The 24,935-nt window shown below is 28.6% G+C and overlaps 3 protein-coding genes across 5 annotated transcripts; 2 read left to right on the top strand and 1 right to left on the bottom strand.

Annotated features, from left to right (window-relative positions):
• Positions 1-215: 215 nt before the first annotated feature.
• LOC122512131 (neprilysin-2) lies at positions 216-14,395 on the top strand. Of its 3 annotated transcripts, none has more exons than XM_043627801.1 (11): positions 216-463; positions 676-787; positions 9,061-9,203; positions 10,656-10,712; positions 10,784-11,029; positions 11,113-11,324; positions 11,405-11,581; positions 11,948-12,442; positions 12,512-12,803; positions 12,907-13,157; positions 13,273-14,395. In XM_043627801.1, the coding sequence occupies exons 1-11, from the start codon at positions 427-429 to the stop codon at positions 13,609-13,611; spliced, it is 2,361 nt and encodes a 786-aa protein (XP_043483736.1). In that variant the 5' UTR covers positions 216-426; the 3' UTR covers positions 13,612-14,395. The 3 variants fall into 3 exon arrangements, with proteins under 3 accessions (XP_043483736.1, XP_043483735.1, XP_043483738.1); XM_043627800.1 differs by having other exon boundaries at positions 220-463; positions 10,575-10,712; XM_043627803.1 differs by lacking the exons at positions 216-463; positions 676-787 and adding an exon at positions 3,595-3,928 and having other exon boundaries at positions 10,575-10,712.
• On the bottom strand, positions 14,350-16,465 carry LOC122512133 (eukaryotic translation initiation factor 3 subunit G-like). The gene is made up of 3 exons (XM_043627806.1): positions 16,272-16,465; positions 15,235-15,684; positions 14,350-15,151 (listed from the first exon to the last, which is right to left on the bottom strand). Exons 2-3 carry the CDS (start codon positions 15,680-15,682, stop codon positions 14,733-14,735), a joined length of 867 nt encoding a protein of 288 aa, XP_043483741.1. The 5' UTR covers positions 15,683-15,684; positions 16,272-16,465; the 3' UTR covers positions 14,350-14,732.
• Positions 16,466-16,730: 265 nt separating this feature from the next.
• Positions 16,731-23,316, top strand: LOC122512130 (calcium homeostasis endoplasmic reticulum protein). Its single transcript, XM_043627799.1, has 8 exons — positions 16,731-16,910; positions 17,740-17,910; positions 18,338-18,977; positions 19,056-19,127; positions 19,263-19,650; positions 19,729-20,120; positions 21,861-22,226; positions 22,316-23,316. Exons 1-8 carry the CDS (start codon positions 16,892-16,894, stop codon positions 22,599-22,601), a joined length of 2,334 nt encoding a protein of 777 aa, XP_043483734.1. The 5' UTR covers positions 16,731-16,891; the 3' UTR covers positions 22,602-23,316.
• Positions 23,317-24,935: the final 1,619 nt, after the last annotated feature.

The raw sequence follows: 24,935 nt of genomic DNA, 5'->3' as shown, positions 1-24,935 counted from the left end.
TACTAAATACATCTGACGGTAAGTAGGTACTTATTCCTAAATTCAAAAGACAATATTATAATTATCGCTGCGTATTTAAATATAATTATTATTTTGAATCCAACACATATTAAATACTATTCTTTATTTTATATCTGTACATATATTATAGAATATTTATTTATTTATTTATAATATATTTAAATTGAATGTTTTGTCATTTATAAATAATCATGAAAACATTGTATACAATTTGGAATAAGGAATTAAGGAAAACAATTAACTCTTAATTAGTCATAATAACTTATAAGAGCCCTCAAGTCACTTGTTATAGTAGAAATGAGATTTTATAGTGCTTGCAAAGAGCATGTAGTTACAGCTTTGTGTTATTTATTTTTTAGTCTAATTGAATTATATTTAGAACTATGTTAAATTCAATCTTAAATAATGAGTTTTCTTAAACATTTTAAAAAGGGACAATCAAGTAAGTCATTTATAATTTCTTTTATTTTTAAGATGAAACAAATGAAATTTAATAATTGATAAAAGCATGCATTCACATATATATAAATATAGTAAATAGATAATTCTCGTGACAATAATAATTTTAAGAAGAAAATTTAAAAAATAGATGTTATACATTTTTATAAATAATCAAAATATAGAACAAACTTGGTAACTATGCAAAATTTGTAGGAGATTCAAAAATCTCGTACCATTCTTCAAGTGAAATGCTGGAAATTCACGAAAATTCTGCAAATAATCGATTTTACAATTCCGTTTATCAAAATACAACTGAAGGAAAAATGTAAGTGTGTTATTTTATTTTTATTTACAAATTTATAACTATTATATTTAGGTTTATTTATTTTTTATTTAATCTGAAAAAATACTTTAATCGCATTGTAAATATATAATTTAAAATATTAATAATTCAGTATTAAAAAATTGGAACTGACCAATATAATTAAGTTATTTGTAGATATTATTTAGAAAATACAATTTTTTAATAAAATTTTAAAACTAAAGAGAAAAATATTTAATGAAAAAGGTGTAGACATATAAGTAAGCATCACGTATATATAAATGATTTTTGGATCCCGTTAGCACGCTTTTACCGTTTTTGAAAAAAAGCGATAAAATTAAGAATTTTTAAGAAAGAGATAATTTTATTTTAAAAAAAAAGGAAGAACTGGTATAAACATCAAAAATGTTTACCAAATATGTTATTTTTTCAGCAAACATTTTTTATGACTTTATAAAGCAAATTTAAAGCTTGTATATCTACAGCGCAATAACAAAATATTAACATAAGATAATTAGGAAATATTTACTTCATTATGACTGTAGTCGGGTAAATGAACAAAGGTACAAGAATCTCTAAACTTTGATCCGGCACTGTTTTTATATACATAATTGATATCAAAGGAATCACATTTCAAGTGCTATGATAATAATATGTATTGTCTTCTCATCTTATCGACAAAATATTTTATCTTAATTTTTACAAATCAATTTTTATTTGTCTACGTTCTACTAATTTTTTCAAAAATGTACTTTGATCGTAGTAATCTTTTACTCCGAAAACAGTAAGAGCTGACAAAAATGATGAAAAGTTTCGGACAGTGTTTGGAAAATAGTAAAATTTTATTCGTTTTCTCGGTGTAAAACGTTAAGAATGAAATGAAATGAAAAGTAAAGTTATAACAATTAGACGTAATTAAGATAAAAATAAATTAATTACATCTACTATTAATGACTCTTTAAGTCTAGTAAATCTATCCGTTTTGAAGTGAAGATATAAAAGATAAAGTAAGATAATAATAGGAAAATCAATGAATTGACACTTCATTTCATTTAAGTATTAAGCTTCTCAAGTCGCTAAAAGTTTCTACTGCAAATGCAATTTTTAATGAATCCTTATCTCGAGCTTCTTAAATAAAAATTACCATATATTTTCAAGTAGATTCATGAAAACAAATAGTTTTTTCTAAAAAGAGACTTTAAGATTTTATTTGCATTCGCCAATAACCATCTTCATTATACTCTCTAAATGTGAATTAGTTTTACTTATTTTTTCACTGAAATAAAACATTGGGCACCGAGTGTGAAAAGGAGCCGTTTTCCGACCAGTTTTTTAATTGCTCAATAATTGTTAGCAATCAAACTCTTCAGAAAAGCTGTTGGTACTTAATAACGTTGGCCACACGCATTAATAAAATTATAAATGAAAACTTGATATTCTTAATTTTTAAAAAATAAATGCAGTTACATTATTTTCATCTAGTCATTAAGGATCAAAAAAATTGCTCGTAATCATTTAAATTTTAAAATAAAATGTACTAGTTTTTTAAAATTAAATATTAAATTAACAATACATGTACAATATATTGGTGTCATATTGATGCATTACATATTAGCCTGAATGATCTAGAATTAAGCGCCAATCAATCAAAATAAAAGTATTTATATCGGCCATGAATATAATCAGTAGATATTGAGTGAAAAGAAAATCTTGTTTTTAGGGAAGTACAGAATCATATATTTTGAGTTGCTGCGAATTATAAAAATTATGTTGAATTCATTTTTAAATTAATTTTAAATAATTGAAATATTGCTATTGAGATATTTTCATAAAGTTGAGTGTCCATTAGTTTATTAAAAGTAATTTTTATTACATTAGCAAATTTGAAAAGAGAAAAATAGATTATTAATATATGTACCAAGAAATATGTTCAATAATCTATCTTGTCGATGATATGTGACGATCCTTATTACTCTGTTTACTGCACTTAATAAATATTGAAATTGAAAAATTGTCATATACTTTCAATTATCGTAATTGGACACACCGAATGTTTTTGCTTTTTATATTTTCCGTGAAATTCAATAAATTGAATTGAATTAGAAAACTACCTTCGCTTGTTGTTATGATCGTAAAATAATGGTTCAGTCGCATGTTTTTAGATACTAACTTTATACGCAGATAGTAACGATGCGATTTGAATAAAAAGAATTTATTAATTTAATATATAATAAATAAAAATTTTCTTTTATTTGGGAAATTTCGTATATTGAAAACTGTTAGATTAATAGCATCTCACGTGTACTTTCACGTGAATCTGCATATAATCAAGTTTGATAAGAGTAGAAACAAATGAAAATGAATGGTATTCTCGTGCTTTTGTTTACTCATTTGAAAAAGGCCGGAGTTTAATCGCGCGCAGTCTTCAATTCAATACAAGAGTTTGCAATGAACAGTTGCACTTTTTTCGCACACATATTATTTTTTAACTCAGAAATAACAAAACTATCACCAGTGATATGTTTACATAAAAATTTTGAATTCCTGTTCCAAGAGATATTTACAGTTTTATTGAATTAATCACAAGTTCGAAATGATGAATATTTTGGATGATATTTCTTCTGCGTGACTAATGTCGCACATTCCATACAAAAAAGAAGAGATTTGAATACATTAAAAATGATAGACGAATTTTCGACTTTGATTTCTCGAAAAAGAGATGGAAAATACGAAAATTGATAGTAGGAAACAGGAGTAAGTGAGAGAATGACATTGGGTGGGAGAAGTGGTTTAAATACGAGGAGAAGAACGCGCACTTGTTCAGTCCAGTGGAAACACTACTAGAAACTGATTCATCCGGAGTAGTAAGATTGTCAATAAATTATTAATCAAAAAAGAAGAAAAATCAAATATTTATTTAGTGTAGTTTCACATTTTTAAAGCGGCAGCATGGAGCATCCACTCTGACCACTATTAACAAAGAAATTAAAAAAGGATTTCAAAATTTTCATTCAAAAGTGAATGCAGTGAAATGTGTCAGTGAAATTCAAGTATAATATTTGTATATTTTACTCAAAAATTGTAACTGCAATTTCCTTGCGGAATTAATAAAATGACCAACAGTATGAAGCAAACTGTGATTAAGTAAGTTTCACTCATGATTTTCTTTCAGAATTTAAGAATAAAATGTATTAGTTAATAAATAAAAACATGCGAATCGTTCTTCACTATATATCGTAAGTGCATTGACTTTTCATTTTCTTCATTTATGATCAAAATTATTATGTTACAACTTTACAAGTGAGAGTTCTGATAATTTATATTATATTTTTAAAAAATATCCTTTTTTTTGAAAAGCGCTATAAAAAGAAAAAATTTAATTTGCACAACTTTCACTGATAACTGGTATTATTGTATTATTATTATTGTAGAAGCAACATTTTAATTATTCCAATTTGCATCTAATTAAATTTTTTTAAATTTGATGCTGTGATAAATTACAAAAATGTTTCGTTTACTTTTTCTATTATTTATAATTTTACTTGAATCAAAAAATAATTATAAAAAAGCAATGAATATAAGTATTGCTTTCTTTTTCTTAATTAATCTTCTTAACCAAAGTTTATATTTTCGTACTACATTGCATAAGAATTTTGTACAATAAATCTTCAACTTTGTGATTTCAATGCACGAAACAAATCGTCAAAGTCAGTAAGGTTACAGTCTTTCCAAGCGTTGATGTTACAATTCATGCACATGTAAATAATGATGTTTTACTCATAAAAAAGAAGTTTTAATTTTCAAGTTATTTAACTTGTTCTATTATTTAAAACCGCACATAAAAAATTTAACTTATTGAAATAAATTCCGGAAGATATAAATGTCATGTGATAATAATTTTAACCTCTTTGAAGCTCATACATATTATGTATAATTTCACCAATTATCGATGTGTTTCTAAACACTACACAAATTCAGGTATATATTATGTGTATTCAAATTTGCAGTATTGTTAAATATTTTTTCCCGGAAGCAACTTTTAAAGATAAGGAAGTGTGTATACGTTCACAGCTTTTGTTATATTATTATTTTTTGTCATATTCAAAAAATTTTAATAATATTGATAAAGTATATTGTATACTTAAAATTATTTATTTTTGCTTTTCATGAGCATCTGAAGAAAGTGAAAGTGTCAATTATGTTAGGTTTAAAAAGAGAAGGAAAAAGTTATTAATTATTTCTTATTGTGGTGTCAATTTCTATATTTTCGAATAAAATGTTTCACTATGTTTCAAGGTTATTTTTTACAATAATTCGAAATTTATATTACAATAACAGTTGTGTGAATTGATAAAAATGTTTAATCAACTGTTGAATTATACGTATTCGATGATTTTAAAAATGTTAGAGTTTATAATAAATTTCGGAATACATGATTATTTGCTAGGAATTAATTAAACTTTGTCATCATTTTAGTGGAAAAGTTTACAATTTATTATTCAATTTGTAAACCTGTTTTTAAAAATGTCGGGTTCATCAAAAAGCTCTGAATAAAATTCGCTGGTGAAAAATTAAGCACTCCAAGTTTACAGTTTCCTGCTTTTGTTGCATCAAACATTCGATACCGCTATTCCACAGACTTTATTTACAAAAATAACGGTGTCTCATATAATAAAACCTGTCGAGATGTACACGACTCGTCATCATTAATTTTACTCTATCGGTTATCATTTAAAAATTAAATATATTTAACAAAACATAATTTAATAAATGTCAAATTTGTCAATAAAAAAAGATTAGCAATATAAACATTAATAGTAAATAATTGTTTGTGAAGAAATGAATGGTTTTCAAATTATAAACTATTTTTTGTGTACCTATAAATAAATTTTGTTATAAACTATTTTTTAAGCGAATAATTACTGTCCAGATAAATTTCTGCACTATTCCACATTCTTATATAGGTGATTAAACTTTACATGGTCATTGAGCACATTACCCAAGTCGAGTAATAGATTACATAACTTTATATTTGAACCTAATTTTAGATTAAATTGTTATAAAAATAGCAACAATCGACAAAAATAAAGGTAAATAATATAAATTATGTATACTTACAAATTAAAAGCTTTTTTTGACAAAGGATGGAATATTTTTATCTTAATTATTCACCTACATTTCAAAAATCTCCCTGATTAGTTAGAATCATAAAAGAAAATTAAACTTTTAAATGCGGGCTTTGCAAATGTCATAGAAACTCGATTTGAAACACGATAATATCACAATTTTCCTAAGGATATCAAATTGAGACAAAAACGTATTAAAATTGTTGCGATGCAATAACGCTTTGATTGTCTCAATTTGAGAATCTCAGAAGAATTGTGTTTATATTATTTTACAAACCGTTCATAATATGAATTTGAAATTTTCATAATTGAAATGCGAATTTGATTGACCTACAAAAAGAAAATATTTCTGGACAATGTCCTCAATGTCTTGAAAAGTGTGTATTGTTCTTTACGCGATAAAAATGATAATGACATTCGAATCAAACTTGTAAACTTATTTTGATCGAGGTAATTTCCTGAATCCTTGACCGACGTAAACCATGTATTTATGAGGTCGACGAATCAGAAATTCTAAACATGAAATTGCGATTACCTTTCGCTTATCTTTTGAAAATTCAAATAAAGACTTTTTCTCATTTTTATGAGAATGTGTGCGCGAAACAATTGAAAGGGGCCACAGTTTGTTTTATTATCTAATATCTTAATCTCGAGCTACAATTTAAGAATATAAATTTTTGTTAATTTATTTGGTATTAACAGGAGACTTTGAAGGTCTTGCGTTTATATTTGAATAAATTATTCTCATAATGAAAGATTTGAAAAGAAGCCAAATTGGAAAATTAGAAATAATTTTAGAATTCTCGCAGTTTTCAACCTCTTATTGAGTAAAATTAAGACAATAAGCTTCAATCGCAAATGCTATCCGCAAATTTTGTAATTTACAGAGACGACAAATTTCTGTTGATTATATGTATTGCGTTCGTGACCTCTATTTTAAAATTATATGGGAATTATATTTCAATATTATAGTATAATTAGGCACATTTCTTAGGGGAAAGAAAATTTTATTTTAAGACAGAAAAGAAGTCTTAAATAAAGATGCAATAATTTTAAGACTCAATATTGTCCGACAAGAAAGTTAATTTAAATTTAAAAAGGTAATAATAATTGATTTTGTAGAATACAAAGAAAATAATTTCAAGGTACTACATAAAAAGGAAAAAAAGAGACTCGTTGCAAAATGTTGACCTGAAAAGTTAATCTTGAAAATACATTTACTACGAGGTTTGTGAAAATTGTTCAATTAACTTGACATGATTATTGAACCACTGGAGTGATAAATTTGGGGTTCCCGGTGTGGCTTAATTCTGCGTATCAAGGGCGCGCAATCATTAAATTTTCGCTTATAACTTCCTTGAGAGAAGAAGTAAAAAGAGGTTTTTTTTTATTTTACTAAAAAGCAAAAATTAACTTTACTTTCTATTTTTTGTGGAAGCACACACTCTCTTTTTACGTTTTCAACTAAATAATTATTATAATTTGTTAGACAACTGTCACGCAATTTTTCCATTTATTAAGATATTTTTCTTCCTTTTTTGCAAAAAAAGAGTATACTCGCAATAAAAATTCTTCCAGGAGTGGAAATATTATTATACAAATTTAAAATTTATTTTCTCATGCATTCCTACACGACTTTCAGAATGAGTATATATGTCTAACAACAATTCATCAGACGTTGACTTTCTAATGAAATATAGGTGCATAAGAAAATGTCCAATATATATGTATATCTCTTACTATTTTACTTTTATCAAATCAATACTCGATTGATAATTATTCAAGTCCTTCATGCAGTACCAATTCTGTATATTCCACAATGAGTAAATTTTTCTATTTTTTGTACATATACAAAAAAGTGTAATTAAAAAGATGAAATAATTGTAATAACTTTTATGTTATTTAATTTACTTCTTCATACTTGACCGATTTTTAAGACAGTTCAAGAAAGGACATTTTTTTTAAAAACCTTATGTTTTTGTATATTCAATAAACAATGTCAGTCTCGAATAGATTTACATTAGGCAGTTATATAAGAAACATAAATAATAAATGTAATAATTTTTTCTACTTTATTTTTGTTGCCGCAATCACTTTTGTTAACAACTTATGGAAATTCCGAATGGATATAATAATGTCAAATACAATGAAAATACAGACAATTAAGATAATTGTGTTTAATGACATGTAATATGTTTAAGAGTAATAGAGGTAAAAGAGTAATAATAATTATGTTCCATTTATTGAGGTCATGATTCACAATGACCAAAGGTGCTCTAAATACTTTGTAAGCAAATTTGATCTCTAGTTTTAATTAGCTTAATATTAATAAATCATTTTTATGTATACTTTTCATTTTTAATATTAATTTAAAGAATTCGGTGCATATTGTGAGAAAATTTTGTAAATAAGATTATCTTATTTTGATAGTAGGGCTGTTTTATTTACATTAAAATTTAATTTTCGCGAGAATATGTGCGCTCAAATACAATTACGATTACGGTGAACCCACTATTTCCTCTAAATCTCAATTAACTCGTTACCGCAACACATATACATATACGCAACACACAAGAATTAATCTTCCAACATGTCGTCACGAATCGTGTACGTGCTTACATAATACAAATCTAGCCGAATATTGTGTCCATCATCACACAAACAAAAAGCATTTCAAAATAAATTCGCATAAGTATAATAATTTACTTTTTAGAACATTTTTAGAAGAGAACATTTTTATATAAAAAGGGAAAATTCCAAGGTTATAATTTATTTTCCTCCAATGTGACGATTGTCATAAACTCTTCAAAATATTAATACAATATCTTCTGCACTTTCGTCTAAGTAGACTTTTACTACCGTAACGATAACTCACACCCGGTGCAATATACTGATACACATTTCACCCCGTGTACCAGTTTAATATCATGAATCGATTTCTCTTTAAATCTTTATGATTCTCTTTGCAATTTTAAATAGATTAAGTCTTGCTTTGGAAATTCAATGAAACCGAACGAATAGTGAAAATTGTCAAGGAGAGAAAAATGCAATTTTTCTAATGGGAGAATTTCATTTTAAAAATTATAAGAATTATGCGCAAGTAATAATTATTTTTAGAAAATCTCTAATGTTTAATTTTTTTAATTAAAGAAATCCCACTTGGTGGAGGAGACGATCGGCTTTGGAACGGGGTTTAACGATAATAGCAGTATGCGGAGTACTTACAGTAATTGCATTAGCAATAGCTGTTGGTGTATTGTCATCGAAAGCCCAAAACTGTGCTTCCGAAAATGGTAAGCTTTTTACCGAATATGCCCTTTTATTATTATTATATTCATTATTTATGTTTTCAGAAAATAGAATAAATTCAGAAAATTTTTTAATGCAATTTGCAAAATAAAAAGGCTGCATCTTATTTCTAAATAGTTGCTGATTATATAATATCTAATTTTAGTCAAAATGCATAATTAATATTTAAATTTGAATGCAAATAAAATGAAAAGATAAATTGGTTAGTTAGATTCGCTTAAATATTTTCGAAAAGTATTGTATAAGATATGTAATCGAAATTATATAAGACGTTAAATCATTAAAAAATAATGCCTTTATCACTTTACAACATAACATATGTTATAATATGTATATGTACTCGATGCTTCATTCAATGTCAATGTCGACATTTTTGCTTCTTCATTCCTAAAATTGATAGTTTACCTGACATAATAACCAAATATTTTCAAACGTAAATATATATTTAAATATTCTGTCATATTTGTTTATTTAAAGAGAATTACCCTAATAAAAATATGAGAAATTAATTTCATTTTTATATATTCAATTTTGACTTGTTATTTTACAAATATTTTTGCTACTCTTTAATATTGCAGTATAAAAGATTTCTATAATCATTTGAAAAATTGTAATCATATTGTTGGTATATAATTATAAGCTTTAGTATGTATTGGTAATGTTGCAAAAAAAATTAAGAGCTTATGGGGCAAATATTTTGGTTCAAAAATAAAAATTTAGATTATAATTTTTTTAATTTTTCAAGTTTCAACCACAATATAATTTACATTGTTGCAAAACAATCAGGTAAACATATAGTCATTGCAAGAAATAATGAATGTTCAATTGAAATTATGCTAGTAAAAGAAGAGATTCTCAGGGTTGCTGTACGCAACCTGGAAACCTGGAAAACCTGGAAATGTCAGGGAATTTTATAAAAAAAATTATAATTAAATATTTATTTAAAAATGAAGTAACTGATGTTTTCGAATAATTTTCGTTTTAAAATCCAGGGAAAACCTGGAAAAGTCAGGGAATTTGAAAAGAGCAAAAGCGTGGCAACCCTGAGAGATTTTTAAAAAAGGGAATTTCTATTAATGCAATAATGTATAATCAATGAGTTGCAAATTAATTAATCTTCAAATGCCTTGGTTTTCAAATCGAAATATTGATATGGAGGATATTTTTATCATTAGAGTGCATTTTAAGATTCTTATCTATTTGCAGTGTTTTATTGATATGGGTATTAGAAATAAATGTTTGAAATTTTCCAATTGATAGTACATACATTGTATTGCTTATAACACTGTGCAATCATGCTTTTTTTACACCTGCATCTACATCTGCATCCGCGCATCTGTGTCTGTCCTGAGTAGTTGCGACTAAAATGGAGACGCTACCATCCCTATCAGAAGCTTTAAGAAGTATGAAACCATCTTCAGGAATCAAAATTATAGATTCAACATCCTCGAATTGCAAGGACGTTTGCCTGACCCCCGGCTGCATTAACACTGGTACGTAAACTCTATTGGCCACGAATTCCTCTTTATCCAAAATCAATCTGTTAATTACCGTTTAATTGCAGCGTCCAGAGTATTGGAGTATATGGATTCCAATGTAGAACCATGCGATGACTTCTACAGATTTGCCTGCGGTAATTTTCTCGAGAATACTGTAATTCCCGATGATAAAACGGCTGTTAGTGCTTTCAGTGTTCTCAGCGAAAAACTTCAGGAGCAATTGCGAATCAACATTGAAGAAAAAGTGAAGCAGAATGAAAAGAAACATTTCAAATTGGTCAAAAATTTGTACAAGAATTGCATGAACCAGAGTAAGATTATTTTTAATTCATCTCAAAAGACTGTGTAATTAAATGTCTAATTGGATAAGTAAATATCTAATTCATCGTTACAGCTGCAATTAATCAAAAGGGTTTGCAACCAGTCAAGGATATTGTGAGGAATCTAGGTGGATGGCCGATTTTAGATGGAAATTCTTGGCTGGAAGGAGATTTCGAATGGAAACAATCAGTCAAGAAATTTAGGCATCAAGGATTTTCAGTCGATTACTTTTTTGATTTCAGTATTAACATTGATTTTAAAAACAGTACGAAACGAGTGTTGGACGTAAGTAAAAAAAACACTTATAAATATCTGTATATTATCTGTTTTACCTAAAAAGTGTAATGTTTAAAAAAAATGTTCAGATTGATCAAACATCTCTTAGTGTTTCACGGGAATATCTAACGAAAGGTCTGAGTAACGATATAGTTAAAGCCTACTATAATTACATGGTCGATATTGCCGTCATTTTTGGAGCCGACAGAGACAGGGCCGAGAAGGAGTTGAAGCAGTCACTTGAATTTGAAATAAAACTTGCAAATGTGGGTATTAAAATTCTAATTAAAACTGGGTTTCCCAAAAAACATTTTCAGCTTATCAAATAAGGGAATTATGAAAACAAAATTGTTTTAAAATGTAATTCTCTAAAGTAGGAAAATATTTATGTTATTTAAAATTTAGTTGGCAAATTACCACATTCAGGGCTCGAACCAGTGAAAGTATTTAAAAAAACGGACTTTACGAACCAAAAGTTTTATGGATTTCAAGCAAAGTTACAAAGTTTTACAGGATTTATGGACCTAGTTTGAGCCCTGCACTGTGCTTCTTTTTCTTTATAATAAAATGATATTTATAAAATGTCAAGAAAATTCTCATATTTACTTATATTAATTAAAATATTCAATCAGATCTCATTGCCGACCGAAAAAAGGAGGAATATAACAGCTCTCTATAATCCAATGACAATAAGACAGCTACAGACAAATTATCCAAGTATATCGTGGAAAGAATATTTCAATGCAATTCTAGAGCCAATTATCACAATTGGAGAAGACGAAGTGGTAATAGTAAATGTACCTACCTTCTTCAAAGATTTTGAAAAATTAATGGAACAAACTCCGAAAAGAGTTCAGGCAAATTATGTCATGTGGAGAGCAGTTGCAGCTACCATCAGTTATTTGAATGATGACGTTCGAAGAAGACAATTGCAATATTCAACTGCTGTTAGTGGAAAAACTGAGCGGGAACCAAGATGGAAGGAGTGTATCGATCTTACTAGTGGAAATCTTGGTCTGAGTGTCGGTGCTCTTTACGTCAGAAAATATTTTAACGAAGAGTCAAAAAAAAGTGCCGTTGAAATGGTTACCGACATTCGTAAAGAATTCAGGAAAATTTTAGAAACTGTAAGTAAATTATTTTGGAAAATGTATAATAGGTAATAATAATAATAACACATTTTTATTCGTATTTAGGTGGATTGGATGGATGAGAAAACAAGAAAAAGTGCTTTGGAGAAAGCAATGTCGATGAGCACTCACATTGCTTATCCTGATGAGCTTCTTGATGATAAAAAACTCGAGGAATTCTACGAAAATCTTGAGCTAAATCCTGGAGATTATCTTCAATCAATTTTGAATCTTACACAATTTGCCACGAATTATTCATTTAGTAAATTGAGAAAACCCTTCAACAAAACCGATTGGCTGTCACATGGTAGACCTGCCGTTGTTAATGCCTTTTATTCTTCAATTGAGAATAGTATTCGTAAGTTGAATTCATTACTCTCTTACGTAAATGCGATTATTATTCCAACTCCTTTTTTTAACTATAAACCAATTTTAATTGAAATAAAAATCTTAATTTCCAGAATTCCCCGCTGGTATTCTTCAAGGAACTTTCTTCAGTAAAGACAGGCCTCGATACATGAATTACGGTGCAATTGGTTTTGTCATTGGGCACGAAATCACTCATGGTTTTGATGACCAAGGTCGTCAATTTGACAAGGAAGGCAATCTAGTTGAATGGTGGGAATCAGAGACGAAAGAAAAATATCTTTCAAAAGCCGAATGTATTATTCACCAATACGGAAATTACACAGCTAAGGAAGTTAATTTAAACGTAAGTTGCAATTTATTGTCAACACTCTTATTAGAGTAATAGTTTTTAAAAACCTTATGAAATTAAATAATTATTCGACAATAAGTAAATTGAATTTTCCTCTCATTATTTTCAGTTGAACGGTATTAACACTCAGGGAGAAAACATCGCAGACAATGGAGGAATAAAAGAATCATACTTAGCGTATCAGGAATGGGTTGAACGAAATGGCCATGAACCAAAATTACCCGGTCTCAAGTACACACCATCGCAGCTTTTCTGGATTAGTGCAGCACAAACTTGGTGCAGTAAATACAGACCAGAAACGTTGAAGCTTCGTATAACTACCGGAGTTCACAGCCCGGGAGAATTTCGAGTTTTGGGCCCACTTTCTAATAGACCGGAATTCGCAAAGGATTTCAATTGCCCCATTGGCTCAACAATGAATCCCAAGAAAAAATGTTTCGTTTGGTAAAACATTGCATATGCTTTTTAAAATTTGTATCAAATAAAGATTTTTCTCAATGAGTAACTTTAAACACGATGAACATGGCAAACATGGCAAACATGGAAAAATTAAGTGGGTTTTACTAAATCATTTTCTAAATGAAGAATCTAAAAATTTTCCCTAGTCTTTAAAAAGACAATTGTTACCTACTCATTTTTGTGTGTATAAATCTTTTCAGAGAATATATGAATAAGAGTTGTAAATACAGAAGGAAAAAGTAATGTGTTGATCAGGTGAAAAAGTTTAATGTTTAGAATATTAAAAATTGTTGTCCACAGTTAAAGATATTATATTTAATTATTTTAGACTGCGCGTTTATTGTCTGATATCATCTCGAGATTAATCTTTTCTAATATGAAAAAAAGAGATAATTATAGTCCACTCGATGTAATATTTTTTTAAGGAATATTTAGTTTTTAAAAGTAGCCATACTGATTGCATTCACGTGTGAGTGATTTCGTTTTAATCTGTCATTTTTAAGTACTTAGTCAATGTAGTATTATTATTTGTTATGTGTTAAATGAAAGAAACAAAAATAATTTCCGAAAGCATATTCTGGTAAAATGCGCATCATATATGAAAATCGTTTTTTATAAAAAGACATGAATTTTCCAATTAAAAATTTTATCATAAAATCTTACAAGGAAATTAGTTTCCTGTTTAATGAAAGAGTAAGGATTTGTGTAATGCGGTACTTCTGTACAGTTGCTGTATTTAATAATTTTTATTGTAATAAATTTTTTCTAAAATACTGAGTTGAAAAATATTAACCAAATTTTCATTCACATGATTTTGTACATAGAATAAAATTAACATTTTACTTTTCCGTTTATTTCTTTGTCTTGAAATTACGCTTTAGAAATACATTTCAACACTAAGCTTCTGATATTATTGTTTTGAGTTTTATCTCTGTATAATGTATATGAATCAGTTGGATACAATAAGAAATATTAAAATATTGTTTTTGAAGAAAACTCGTATTAAAAACAATGAGAATGATCAATGAAAATGATTCAAAAAGAAATTAATTATTTAGTTTAAAAAAAGGTTTCTTGTCAAATATTTTTTAATTTTTTTCAAATCGAAGTTCAATTATTTTGAGCTGGAGGCTTAGACCAATCTACATTCAAAATAAGATGATCGTATCCATAACCGTTCAACATGGAAATTGCTTTAGCTGCTTCGGCTCTATATTTAAAGTGAACATACGCGAATCCTTTGCAGACATTACTTGGTTTTTCCTTAGCGAGATAAAGCTTTTGAATAGCCCCGAAAGGTTTGACAAGTTCCTCCAAATCGGCGTCGGTTGTGCTTTCAGACAGATTGGAAATTCTAATGGCAGTCGTGTCGTCCCGACGTTGCATTTGCATCGAGTCTCCACGTTTGTTTCCTCCGTCGCGCATACTTGGCGGAACGTATTTACTGCCTTGAGGTTTGCCGATGTCAGCCAGGGCGGAGGCAGTGGTGGCAGTAGCAGCCGCAGGATTCATTAACGGCTTCTTGTCATCTGGAATTTTACCTTAATTTATAGTACAAGATAAATTGCCATATAGGTTTATATAAGTATAAATAATCTAAAAAATAAGTTACCACTGCCAAGAACAGTATCCTTGTAGGGGCACTTTGATGTCCAATGGTCGCCATTACAATTACGACACTTTACCACTCCCTTATCACCCATATTCTTCAATTTGTCGAGCGAATCTTCCTCAACTTTATTTTCTTCTTCCTTGTTGGAAATAAATTGAATAAAAACATCTTCAGCAATAACAGTGGTTGCTGGGTTAGGTCCTGGCCTATCGTCCTCTGAATCTCCAAATTTACTCCAATTTTTACGAACGGCTATGGTTTTCGAAACTATACGTTTCTCTATTTTGTAAGTTCTAACAACTTTAACTTTTTTGTTATCGTCATTAAATTTATATTCTGTGAGGATTTTAAATCCATTTTCGTGAACTTCAGTTGGAGGAGGTAAAGTTCCTCCTTCTTCTTCAACCTCATCAGCCCAACTGGATTTAACTTCAAACGCTGCTGGCATTTCTAAAAAAAACAAATACAGTTTAATTGTGCGTATAAATGTTTTATTTAGGTATTTAAGAAAACTGATTTAGTAATTTTGCAAGTTGTACAATTGTACTCATAGATTCATATTAAAAGTATGATACATTAATACATTTTGATTAGATTGACATACTTTATTATTGTATATTATCATGCAGAAATTCTTTAAATTAGGTACTAATTGCAAAGAATTTTCCAGTCAAGTGAAATTCAATTTTCGTAATGGCCCTTTTACTAATACCAATAGGAATATGCAGAATAAAAATAAATTTTTCTTATGTTAATAAAATACATAAATGTATATGTATACGAAATGACAAGCTCTCAACATGGAGAAAGTTAGGTTAGACTGCTGCACGTGCTAACCGTTCGCCTGTACATTTATAAATATTCTAAGTAGAGAATCTTGTGGTACAATAAACATTATGAGAATTTAATGTTTTTTATCAAGACATTCATTCTTATATACTATTACAATTATGTACCTAATGAAAGAAGTTTAAACTCAACAACTCACTGTTAACACATATGCACGCAAGTATAACGTCAAAATGATAAGCACTCACCGATTTATATTTTCTGATCGTTTGCTTGGATTTAAATGCACTTCTATATCAATTATTATGTGTGAAATTAAATTTAACATATATGTGCGTTAAAAACAATTTAAATGAGAAAATTACCGATTTTGTCAAATAAAATTACCAACGGCGTGGCCTTAGCAATAGAACTTTAATCTTTAACGCACTTTGCTTTTGCATTGGTGGAACGTGGAACCGTGACTGTAGAAGACTGAACGAATGGACGTGAACCAGTTTGAACTGATCTTAGGGAAATATTTTTCTAAAATTTTAATTCATTATAAGTACATATTACTGTAAAATTATAATATCGAAAGTTTATTTAACTAACAATTTAAATTAAACTTTTATATTTTTATTTAAACCAGTGACTTTTAATTTGAAATAGGCGCTCAGAATTGTTTTGCTCCTCTAGCGGCAAAATACTACAACTAATGTTATTCCGCAAAAAATGGCCATCATTAGCGTTGTGGAAGTGCGTGGAAAAGTCAGAAAAGAATAATGTCTTTTAACATGTGAAATAATACAGCGATTAAATCAGTCTAGAAATAATTAAATTTGGTTATTGATTGTGATTGTGAAGTGGTGAATTTATACATGAAAAAATGGATCAGGCTCCTACAGGTAATCACAAAAATGCGTATGCCGGGCTACTATTTTCACTGACACTTTTTATTATTAATTACATTAATAAATTTTTATCATTGCTATTTTTGTTAAGAAATCTTCACTTGTTTGAAATAATCCATATTCAATTTATTATTTACTGTATTTTATGATGTATGTATGTATATTTGAAAACTATTGTTTCCAAAGTGTAAGGTTATGTCAAACTTCTGGACAGAAGTTGTAAAACTTAGTAGCAAGTTTTATATAAAAATTAAAAATTAAAAATAAGTAGAGTTAAAATTTAAATATTAAATGAATTCATTTAATTACAAATTATATATTGGTTAAAATTTAATCAATTTTATGTTTTTAATATTGTATAGGAAGTTTTTAAAACAGCATGAGAATGTCATTCTCTACTTTTGTCAAAAGATGCTACACGTGAATGGATTTTTTTATAATAATTATTTAAGCATTAAAGATGTTTGTTTTTTCATTATTTACAAATTTTTAATAGTAATTTACATTTCTGAAATAACAATGATATTTAAGAAAATTATTTTTATTGTTATTGTGTGTAGACATGAAAAAAATCAATTAGGTAGTAAAAAATAAGGAATGGAAATTTATATATGTTTTCTTTAAAAAAAGAAGTTCATTTTTCACAACAAATTTCAGGGGTAAAATCGAAGTAATTAAATTTAGGCAATTAGATTTTTAGGTATTGAATTCACCTTCTACGATTGAGGTACTCCTGCGTTTACAATAGTAACAATAGTATTTTATTATTTAATTAAAAGATAAAAAATGATTTCTTAATTAAAATGATTTTTTTGAAATACAGATACGGATCTTCGAAACATCATTGACAAGCTGGCGCAGTTTGTTGCTCGTAATGGACCTGAATTCGAGCAGATGACAAAGAATAAGCAGAAGGACAACCCCAAATTTAGTTTCCTGTTCGGTGGAGAGTACTTCAACTACTATCAGTACAAAGTGACGACGGAGCAAGCCAGTAAGTGGGAAAAAACCCCTTAACAGCTACAGCGATTGAAATCCATAAGGACATTATTCACGCTAGGAATGAAGAGTGCGGTCGAAAACAGTATGGAAAATACAACGCGCACGTAAAATATGCATCCATTCGACGCAATCTTTCCATGATTTTGAACTTACGTTTTCTTATCAAGGCGGATAGAAGTAAATCGTATTTTTCTTTAAAACTCCGATATTTTGGCAGTAAAGTCAATAGAATTTCTTTATTTTATTCAATATTAGTTATCGAAAGTAATAAAATTAATTAATCCATCCGGCTCTTTAACTTAATTGACAAGATTCTTTCTGTACACCGGTACAAGAATTAAAAAATTCAACGTTTATATTTTCAATATCGCTCGACATCTTTAACATCAATCAATAATTCACCGTCATTCCGTTTACAGTTTTAAAGCAAAAAGGAATAAATCCAATGCAAAATGCAGACCCACGTTTAAACGTTTCGCAGCAGCAGCAGCCGCCGCCGCCACATCAACATCCATCTGCAACGCCAGGCTCGCAGGGGCTGAATAACGTCAGTCTTGTGTCGAATTTAAATACTCAAAACAATGGCCTGAGTTCAATCGCGGCAGTTGGAACACCAAGCTCGATTGTGCCTGGCGCGATTAGTGGAACGAATGCAGTGCCACCGATGGCCTCGACCATTGACAGTGGACCCTTGACACCCGGCAGCAATATCAATGGACCACCAGTTTGGCTACAAAACGAGCTGTCTAATCTCCAGTCGCAGCAAGCTACTCTTCAGGAACAAGTCCGGCAATCCGAACAGAACTTGGCCGCACAGCACGCTTCACTGATGGCGCAGCAGCAAGGAAGAGTGGAGGATGCAGTTAGACAGGCACAAGAAACTTCTCTGCAAAATAGTGCTCAGAGTACCAGTACTGATTTAGCTGCCTTCGATGCAGTTCTGCAACCTATAATTGATAGTTGTACAAAGGATAGTATAAGCGCTGGAAAAGCTTGGATTCTCCAACATTCAATTTCTCTAGAAAGCAATCAAGTGGTTGCTGACCATTTATTAAAAAAGTAAGTTTTCTTAATTCTCACTTACATATTTTCTACTTCATTTTTTAAAACATTTTACTAATTAAACGTAACTTTTAGAGTTATTCAGGGAACTTCATTTACCCAAAAGTTACATATTGTTTACCTGGTTAACGATGTCCTTCATCACTGGTGAGTTTGATAAAAATAACTTTGCTTCTTTTCAAATTTTCATACTCTCGATAATTTTTTTCTAAAAAAAACACATGTTCATTTATTTACTAAATTGTTTTCCTTTTCTCAATTTCAAAATAAATTGATGTATAGTGCTAGAAAAAAGTCAATGGATCTACGAAAAGCGATGGAAAGTGTAGTAGTTCCTATGTTTTGTAACTCCTCCTTAGCAGCTTCAGAAGAGCAGGTCACTAAATTAAATAAGCTCCTTAGTCTGTGGGAGTCGAAAAATAATTATTTCGACGAGGGAATTGTAGATAAACTAAAACAACCGAGCACTTCTTGGTCAGAGTATCAAGCTAGTCTGGTAGCGCTTCATGCATCTGCCATAACTTCAATTACAGCCTCGACAAAACAGACTTTCGACAATTATCAGGCACAGCATCAGGCATTTGTCAATCATGCCTTGAGGCAAATACAAACTATTGAACAACAGAAAATTGCTATTGATCAGCAACTTAAATCTCCACCACCAGTTATGGTAAATTCTATTATACTTATTATAAAAAAGTATTAAAGTAAAAAGTTGAAAATTATAAAATATTTAATTGTTCTGCAGAACCAACCAAGTATAGGTGCACCCAATATCCCTGGGAATCAACCGATAAGCGGAGATATAAATTTCACTCAACCACCTCCAGGTTGGGGACCAAATGCAAATCCAGCTCCATTCTCTAATGTACCATTGCCAGATTTTTCGAAACCGCCACCGGGATTCGGTCCACCACCACTTATTCACGAGCCTTCTGTGGAAGACTTATTGCCCAGTATGCCCTATTTTGAATTGCCCGCCGGTTTGATGGTTCCTTTGATTAAATTAGAGGATGGGGAATACAGACCGCTCGATCCAGATGCAATTAGATTACCTCCTCCAGCTCCACCCAGCGATCGATTAGTTGCGGCAGTGGAAGCATTTTATGCACCACCTAATCATGATTCTCCAAGAGATAGGTAAATATAACAGACAAATATATAAACGAAGATTAGAAATAAATTCAGGGCTCGAACTAGGTCCGTAAATCCCGTAAAAATCCGTTTTTTCAAAAGGTCCGTAATTTAATTCAAAAGGATGAAAAGTTCGTAAATTGTACGATATAATTTGTAGAATTTTAGAGAAATTACAAATGATTGCAGAAACTCAATTATGTTCAAAATTTTTTTAAATTTCTCATTAAAATTTCAATTATCTTTAGATATAATTAAAAATTCTTCTCCGAAATTCAATTATTTTCAGAAAATTTTCTCAATTCAATTATTTTCAATATCTACTATTTTCATAAAATTTTCCAAAAGAATTCAATTATTTAAAAAAAAAATTAATAAAATTCTACACAAACTTTTAATTATTTTCGAAAAATAATTAAAATTTCACAGGAATTTCATTACTTACAAATTTTTTTATAAATTTCTTCGCAATCATTCAATTATTTTCATAAATAATAAAATTTTTACGGGGATTCAATTATTTACACAAATAATAAAACTCATTGCAGAATTTCAATTATTTTTAATACAATTTTAATCGAATTCCTTGAAATTATTTAAAGTTTTGGTTTTATAATATATATTTAATTGAAGAATATACAAATAATTGAAATTTTGTAAAATTGAATTGTAAACAAATGAATTTGAAAATTCTTAAAGAACTTTTTCAAAAATTATTAAAAATAATGGATAATCGATTTATAGAATATGTTAAGTTAAAAACATGAAAAAAAGAATTCAATTTTGTAAAAGTTACAAATTATTGTAAAAATTCAATTATTTTCAAGAGAGTAGTAATATTCTTCGGAAAAATTAAATATTATTCAAAAGTAATAAAATTCTTCTTAGGGATTCAATTATTCTCACAAATAATAAAACTCATTGCAGAATTTGAATTATTTTTAATACAATTTTAATCGAATATCTCGAAAAATGTAATTATTCTTAAATTGTTTATTTATATTTGTTGATAGAATTCAATTATCTAAAAATTTGTTGATAAGGATTCTTTATGGGAATTGAATTTTAATAAACATTCAATTATTTAATAAATTATTTATTTTTGTATTGAAATAATTGAATTCCAGTAGAATTTTCTAATGAAAATTGATTTAAAAATAAATTTCTGGTAAAATTTTAGATAATAATTGAATATTAAAAGCAATATAGCGTAAATTTTTAACTATAATTGAATTTTGAAATTAATTTTTTTGAAAAAGTTTAATTGTGCATTTTTTTTGAAATTATTTGGAGTTTTTATTTTCGAATATTTATTTAATTGAAGAATTGACGAATAATTGGAATTTCGTAAAAATGAATATTGTAAACAAATGAATTTGAAAATTGTCAAAGAACTTTTTCGAAAATTATTAAAAATAATTGATTTAAAGAAGAATTTGAGTTAAAAATTCTTGAAAATAATAATTGAATTGTAAATGATTTTATCACTCGGTCATCTTTAATTATTATAAAACATGAAGAAATCGATCACTTCGAGTCGAAGACTCGGACTGGTTTTATTTTTGTCAGTAATTTTTCATTTTTGGTCCGTAAAGTCCGTATTTGTAAATACTTTCACTGGTTCGAGCCCTGCAAATTTGATATCTCCTGAACAGAAACTTATTTTTTCTAATTGTGAAAAATCAAAATATTTAAATTGCAATTAGTTTAATATTTAATTAAATTACAATTTTCTTACGTTTTCAGTGATGGCTGGGAAAAATTAGGTTTATACGAGTATTATAAAGCCAAGAATGCGGCACGTAAACGGAAAGAGGACGATATATCTGTTGGAGTTAGAGAAAAAACAAAGTCCCCTTCTCCGATTCTAAGGCCCAGGTCGAAAAGTCCAAGCCCACCAAAGAAGCGATACAGGAGCAAATCCAGAAGTAGGTCGAGATCGAAATCACGAGGTAGAAGCAAATCTAGGTCTCCTACGGCGAATCACAGACGAAACAATCGAAACGTTAACCATAATAGTAGAAATAGGAGAAGAAGAAATAGCAATAAGGAAAGGAGTCCCGACAGGAGATTGGACCGACAAGACAGAAGTCCAACTCCGCCTAGTTTCTTGTTAGTATAAAAAATTTTCTTCTACCGAATTTGACAATTTGATAACAATTTTCAACTATTTCTGATATTTTGAAACTTTTCTTTGACAGAGGATCGACTTACAGTAAAATTCCAGAGGTTAGTTTAGATGAAAGTAATAAGGGTCATCAGCTGCTGAAAAAAATGGGATGGAGTGGTGCTGGATTGGGCGCAAATGAACAAGGCATCGAAGCACCAATTTCAGGCGGTGAAATCAGGGACAGAAATGATCAGTATAAGGGTGTAGGTATTAACTTAAATGATCCTTACGAAAATTTCCGGAAGAGTAAAGGTCAAGCATTTATCACGAGGATGAAAGCAAGAGCTGAAGAGCGAGCTGAGGAAAGAGGTGACTGAAATTAATTGTATAAAAACATAGTTACTGAACTTTACAATACTTTTTTTGTGCATAGTTTTGATCAAATCGTAACTAGATCAATTTTTATGTCTCTTGATACTAATTCTTTGAAAAGATTGACATCGAGTGTCGCATGGAAAATATTCCACTGTTCTTCCACTTTTAACAAAAAATGGAGTTGTTGAGCACTATTTTATCACAATATACTCAAAGCAAAGAGAAATAATTTTGAATAATTGTCAAACGTTTGTTTAACGTTTTTTAAAAACTGCAAAAATTTATAATATTAAGACATCTTCCAAAAAAAAAAAATACACACATATACACAGTATGATCACACTTTTTTTGTATTGTATATGTTTATTACAATTGATAGAACGTATGAATGCTTTTCTTGAATTGGAAGAAAATTTGTCGAACGCTGTGATTTCAATCTTTATCGCGTTTGCCTGCAAAAATCGAAATACGTGTATTTATTGACGTATTAAACAATAATTACTATATTGGATACACAAATATAGCTCCAAAATAAAATCTGTAAATTTCATAAAAAAAAAGTGAGTTTGTTTGTTTATTTAAAAGAAAGTAACTAAATTGTTCGATTCTTAAAATTTGTTTAATCCAAGTTTTATTATTACAGTAAATAATCTTAATCAAACTTGGAGAACAAGTACTTTTCAGTGCATAATAAATAAAAGACTAAGTAAATGAGAATAAATTGATTGCACGTCTGCAATAATTTTAATCAGTCTCCTTATGAACCCCCGAGTGAGAAATGATAATTAAACTGAATTAATCCACTCGCAAACCAGTTCAACTAAGATAACTGTCAGCTTTCAAGTCGTAAACATAGTTGCAAAAAGTATAAATACAATTTCAATTTTTTTATGCCAACACCAGTGTTATTGCTTGCAAAAATTGATAATGATGAGTTGAAATTTTTTTTTTTATCCAACTAACCTAAATTACAAATTTGAATTTATTTTTGAGTGAAAAAAAATAATTCTTTTTAATTTATTATATTATTCTTTAATTGGAATTTAAAAAGAAAACTTAAAATGTCATTGTGCTTTTTAGTTAAACAAGTACAGTGACCAGTATCAACAACTCACGTTTATGCATGACTATATTTTCTTCGACTAATGTTACGAGATAAAACACGTTAAATACAAACGTGACTTATGTCGCCAAGTAAAATGGGGAATGAACCATTTGCTGGTAATTAAAACTGCTGATCTTAAAAATTTTAATTTACATTACATTACAAGTCTTAAAAATTCAAATTTACATTACAACTGATGGAAATTAACGATTGAGAATATCAAACGCAAACAAAAACGTTAATTTTTTCTTGACGTAATATAAAATAGTCAATTATTAAAATTCACGTATTTTTTACAATTATTTATTTTGTTAACATTATCAAAAATGTTGATGTGACACGTGTACTATGATGTGCAATATTCTTCTAAAAATACTGTTGAGAAGAAGAATTCTATTTATAAAATGCACACTTAACTTAACTCCAAGCCATATTTAATTTAATAATCGATGTGAAGATTTTTGTTGGATGCAAAAATTCTGTTTTACAATTTTTATTTCATTACTAATTTTGTCAATAGAAAAGATCAAAGTTCTTTGTTATTTTTGTTAGTATCAAGTCTTAGTCTTGATTCCTTGGAAGAATTTTTTTATGCAATAGAACAAGTTGGGAAATTTTTTTATAAACCGATTATTAACTTCTCTCCTGAAATAATAATTGCTCAACAATGCTAATTTTTCTCTACTTTGTTTAAAATTCTTTTTTAGTTAAATTAAAAAAAAGATTTCAAAAAGTATAGTTGGAATTGTTTTTAAAAGTATGCAAGATTTCCTAAAAAAAACTCAAGTCGCTGTCAAGAAAAAAGTGCATTCTAGTCATATAGAAGTGACTAGGTTCACTATTCCACGTGATCTAGAGGGAAGGGCACACCTCGGTCGCCTAGTCACGCGCTCTACCACGCTTTACCCTTCTTAACACGTGCACGCAATTGCTTGCACACATTTTGCAGGAAAAAACAATTTCAAGTTATTTATATATTTTTCTCGGTGACCAGCATAAATCTTTAACTACTTTAAACTTATATTTTGTTCACTGTAAAGCAAAAATCGTGGACTATTCGAATATTATAATTTTATAATTGAATTGTTTTTTAAAATTTCTTATTTAAATTTTTTATTTAGATTTTTTATTCAACAGTGAATTTATGTATTTTTTGCTTTTAATCTACATTTCATTGGTTTGTAGAGGACACTTATTTTTTCATTTTTTTCCGCTGGTCATAAAAAAATAA

This window comes from Leptopilina heterotoma, unplaced genomic scaffold (genome assembly GCF_015476425.1).
Source record: "Leptopilina heterotoma isolate Lh14 unplaced genomic scaffold, ASM1547642v1 Lhet_95, whole genome shotgun sequence".
NCBI classification, from domain to species: Eukaryota; Metazoa; Arthropoda; class Insecta; order Hymenoptera; family Figitidae; genus Leptopilina; species Leptopilina heterotoma.
Note: the sequence above shows the minus strand (reverse complement) of the source record. Positions and strands in the feature narration are given on the sequence as shown.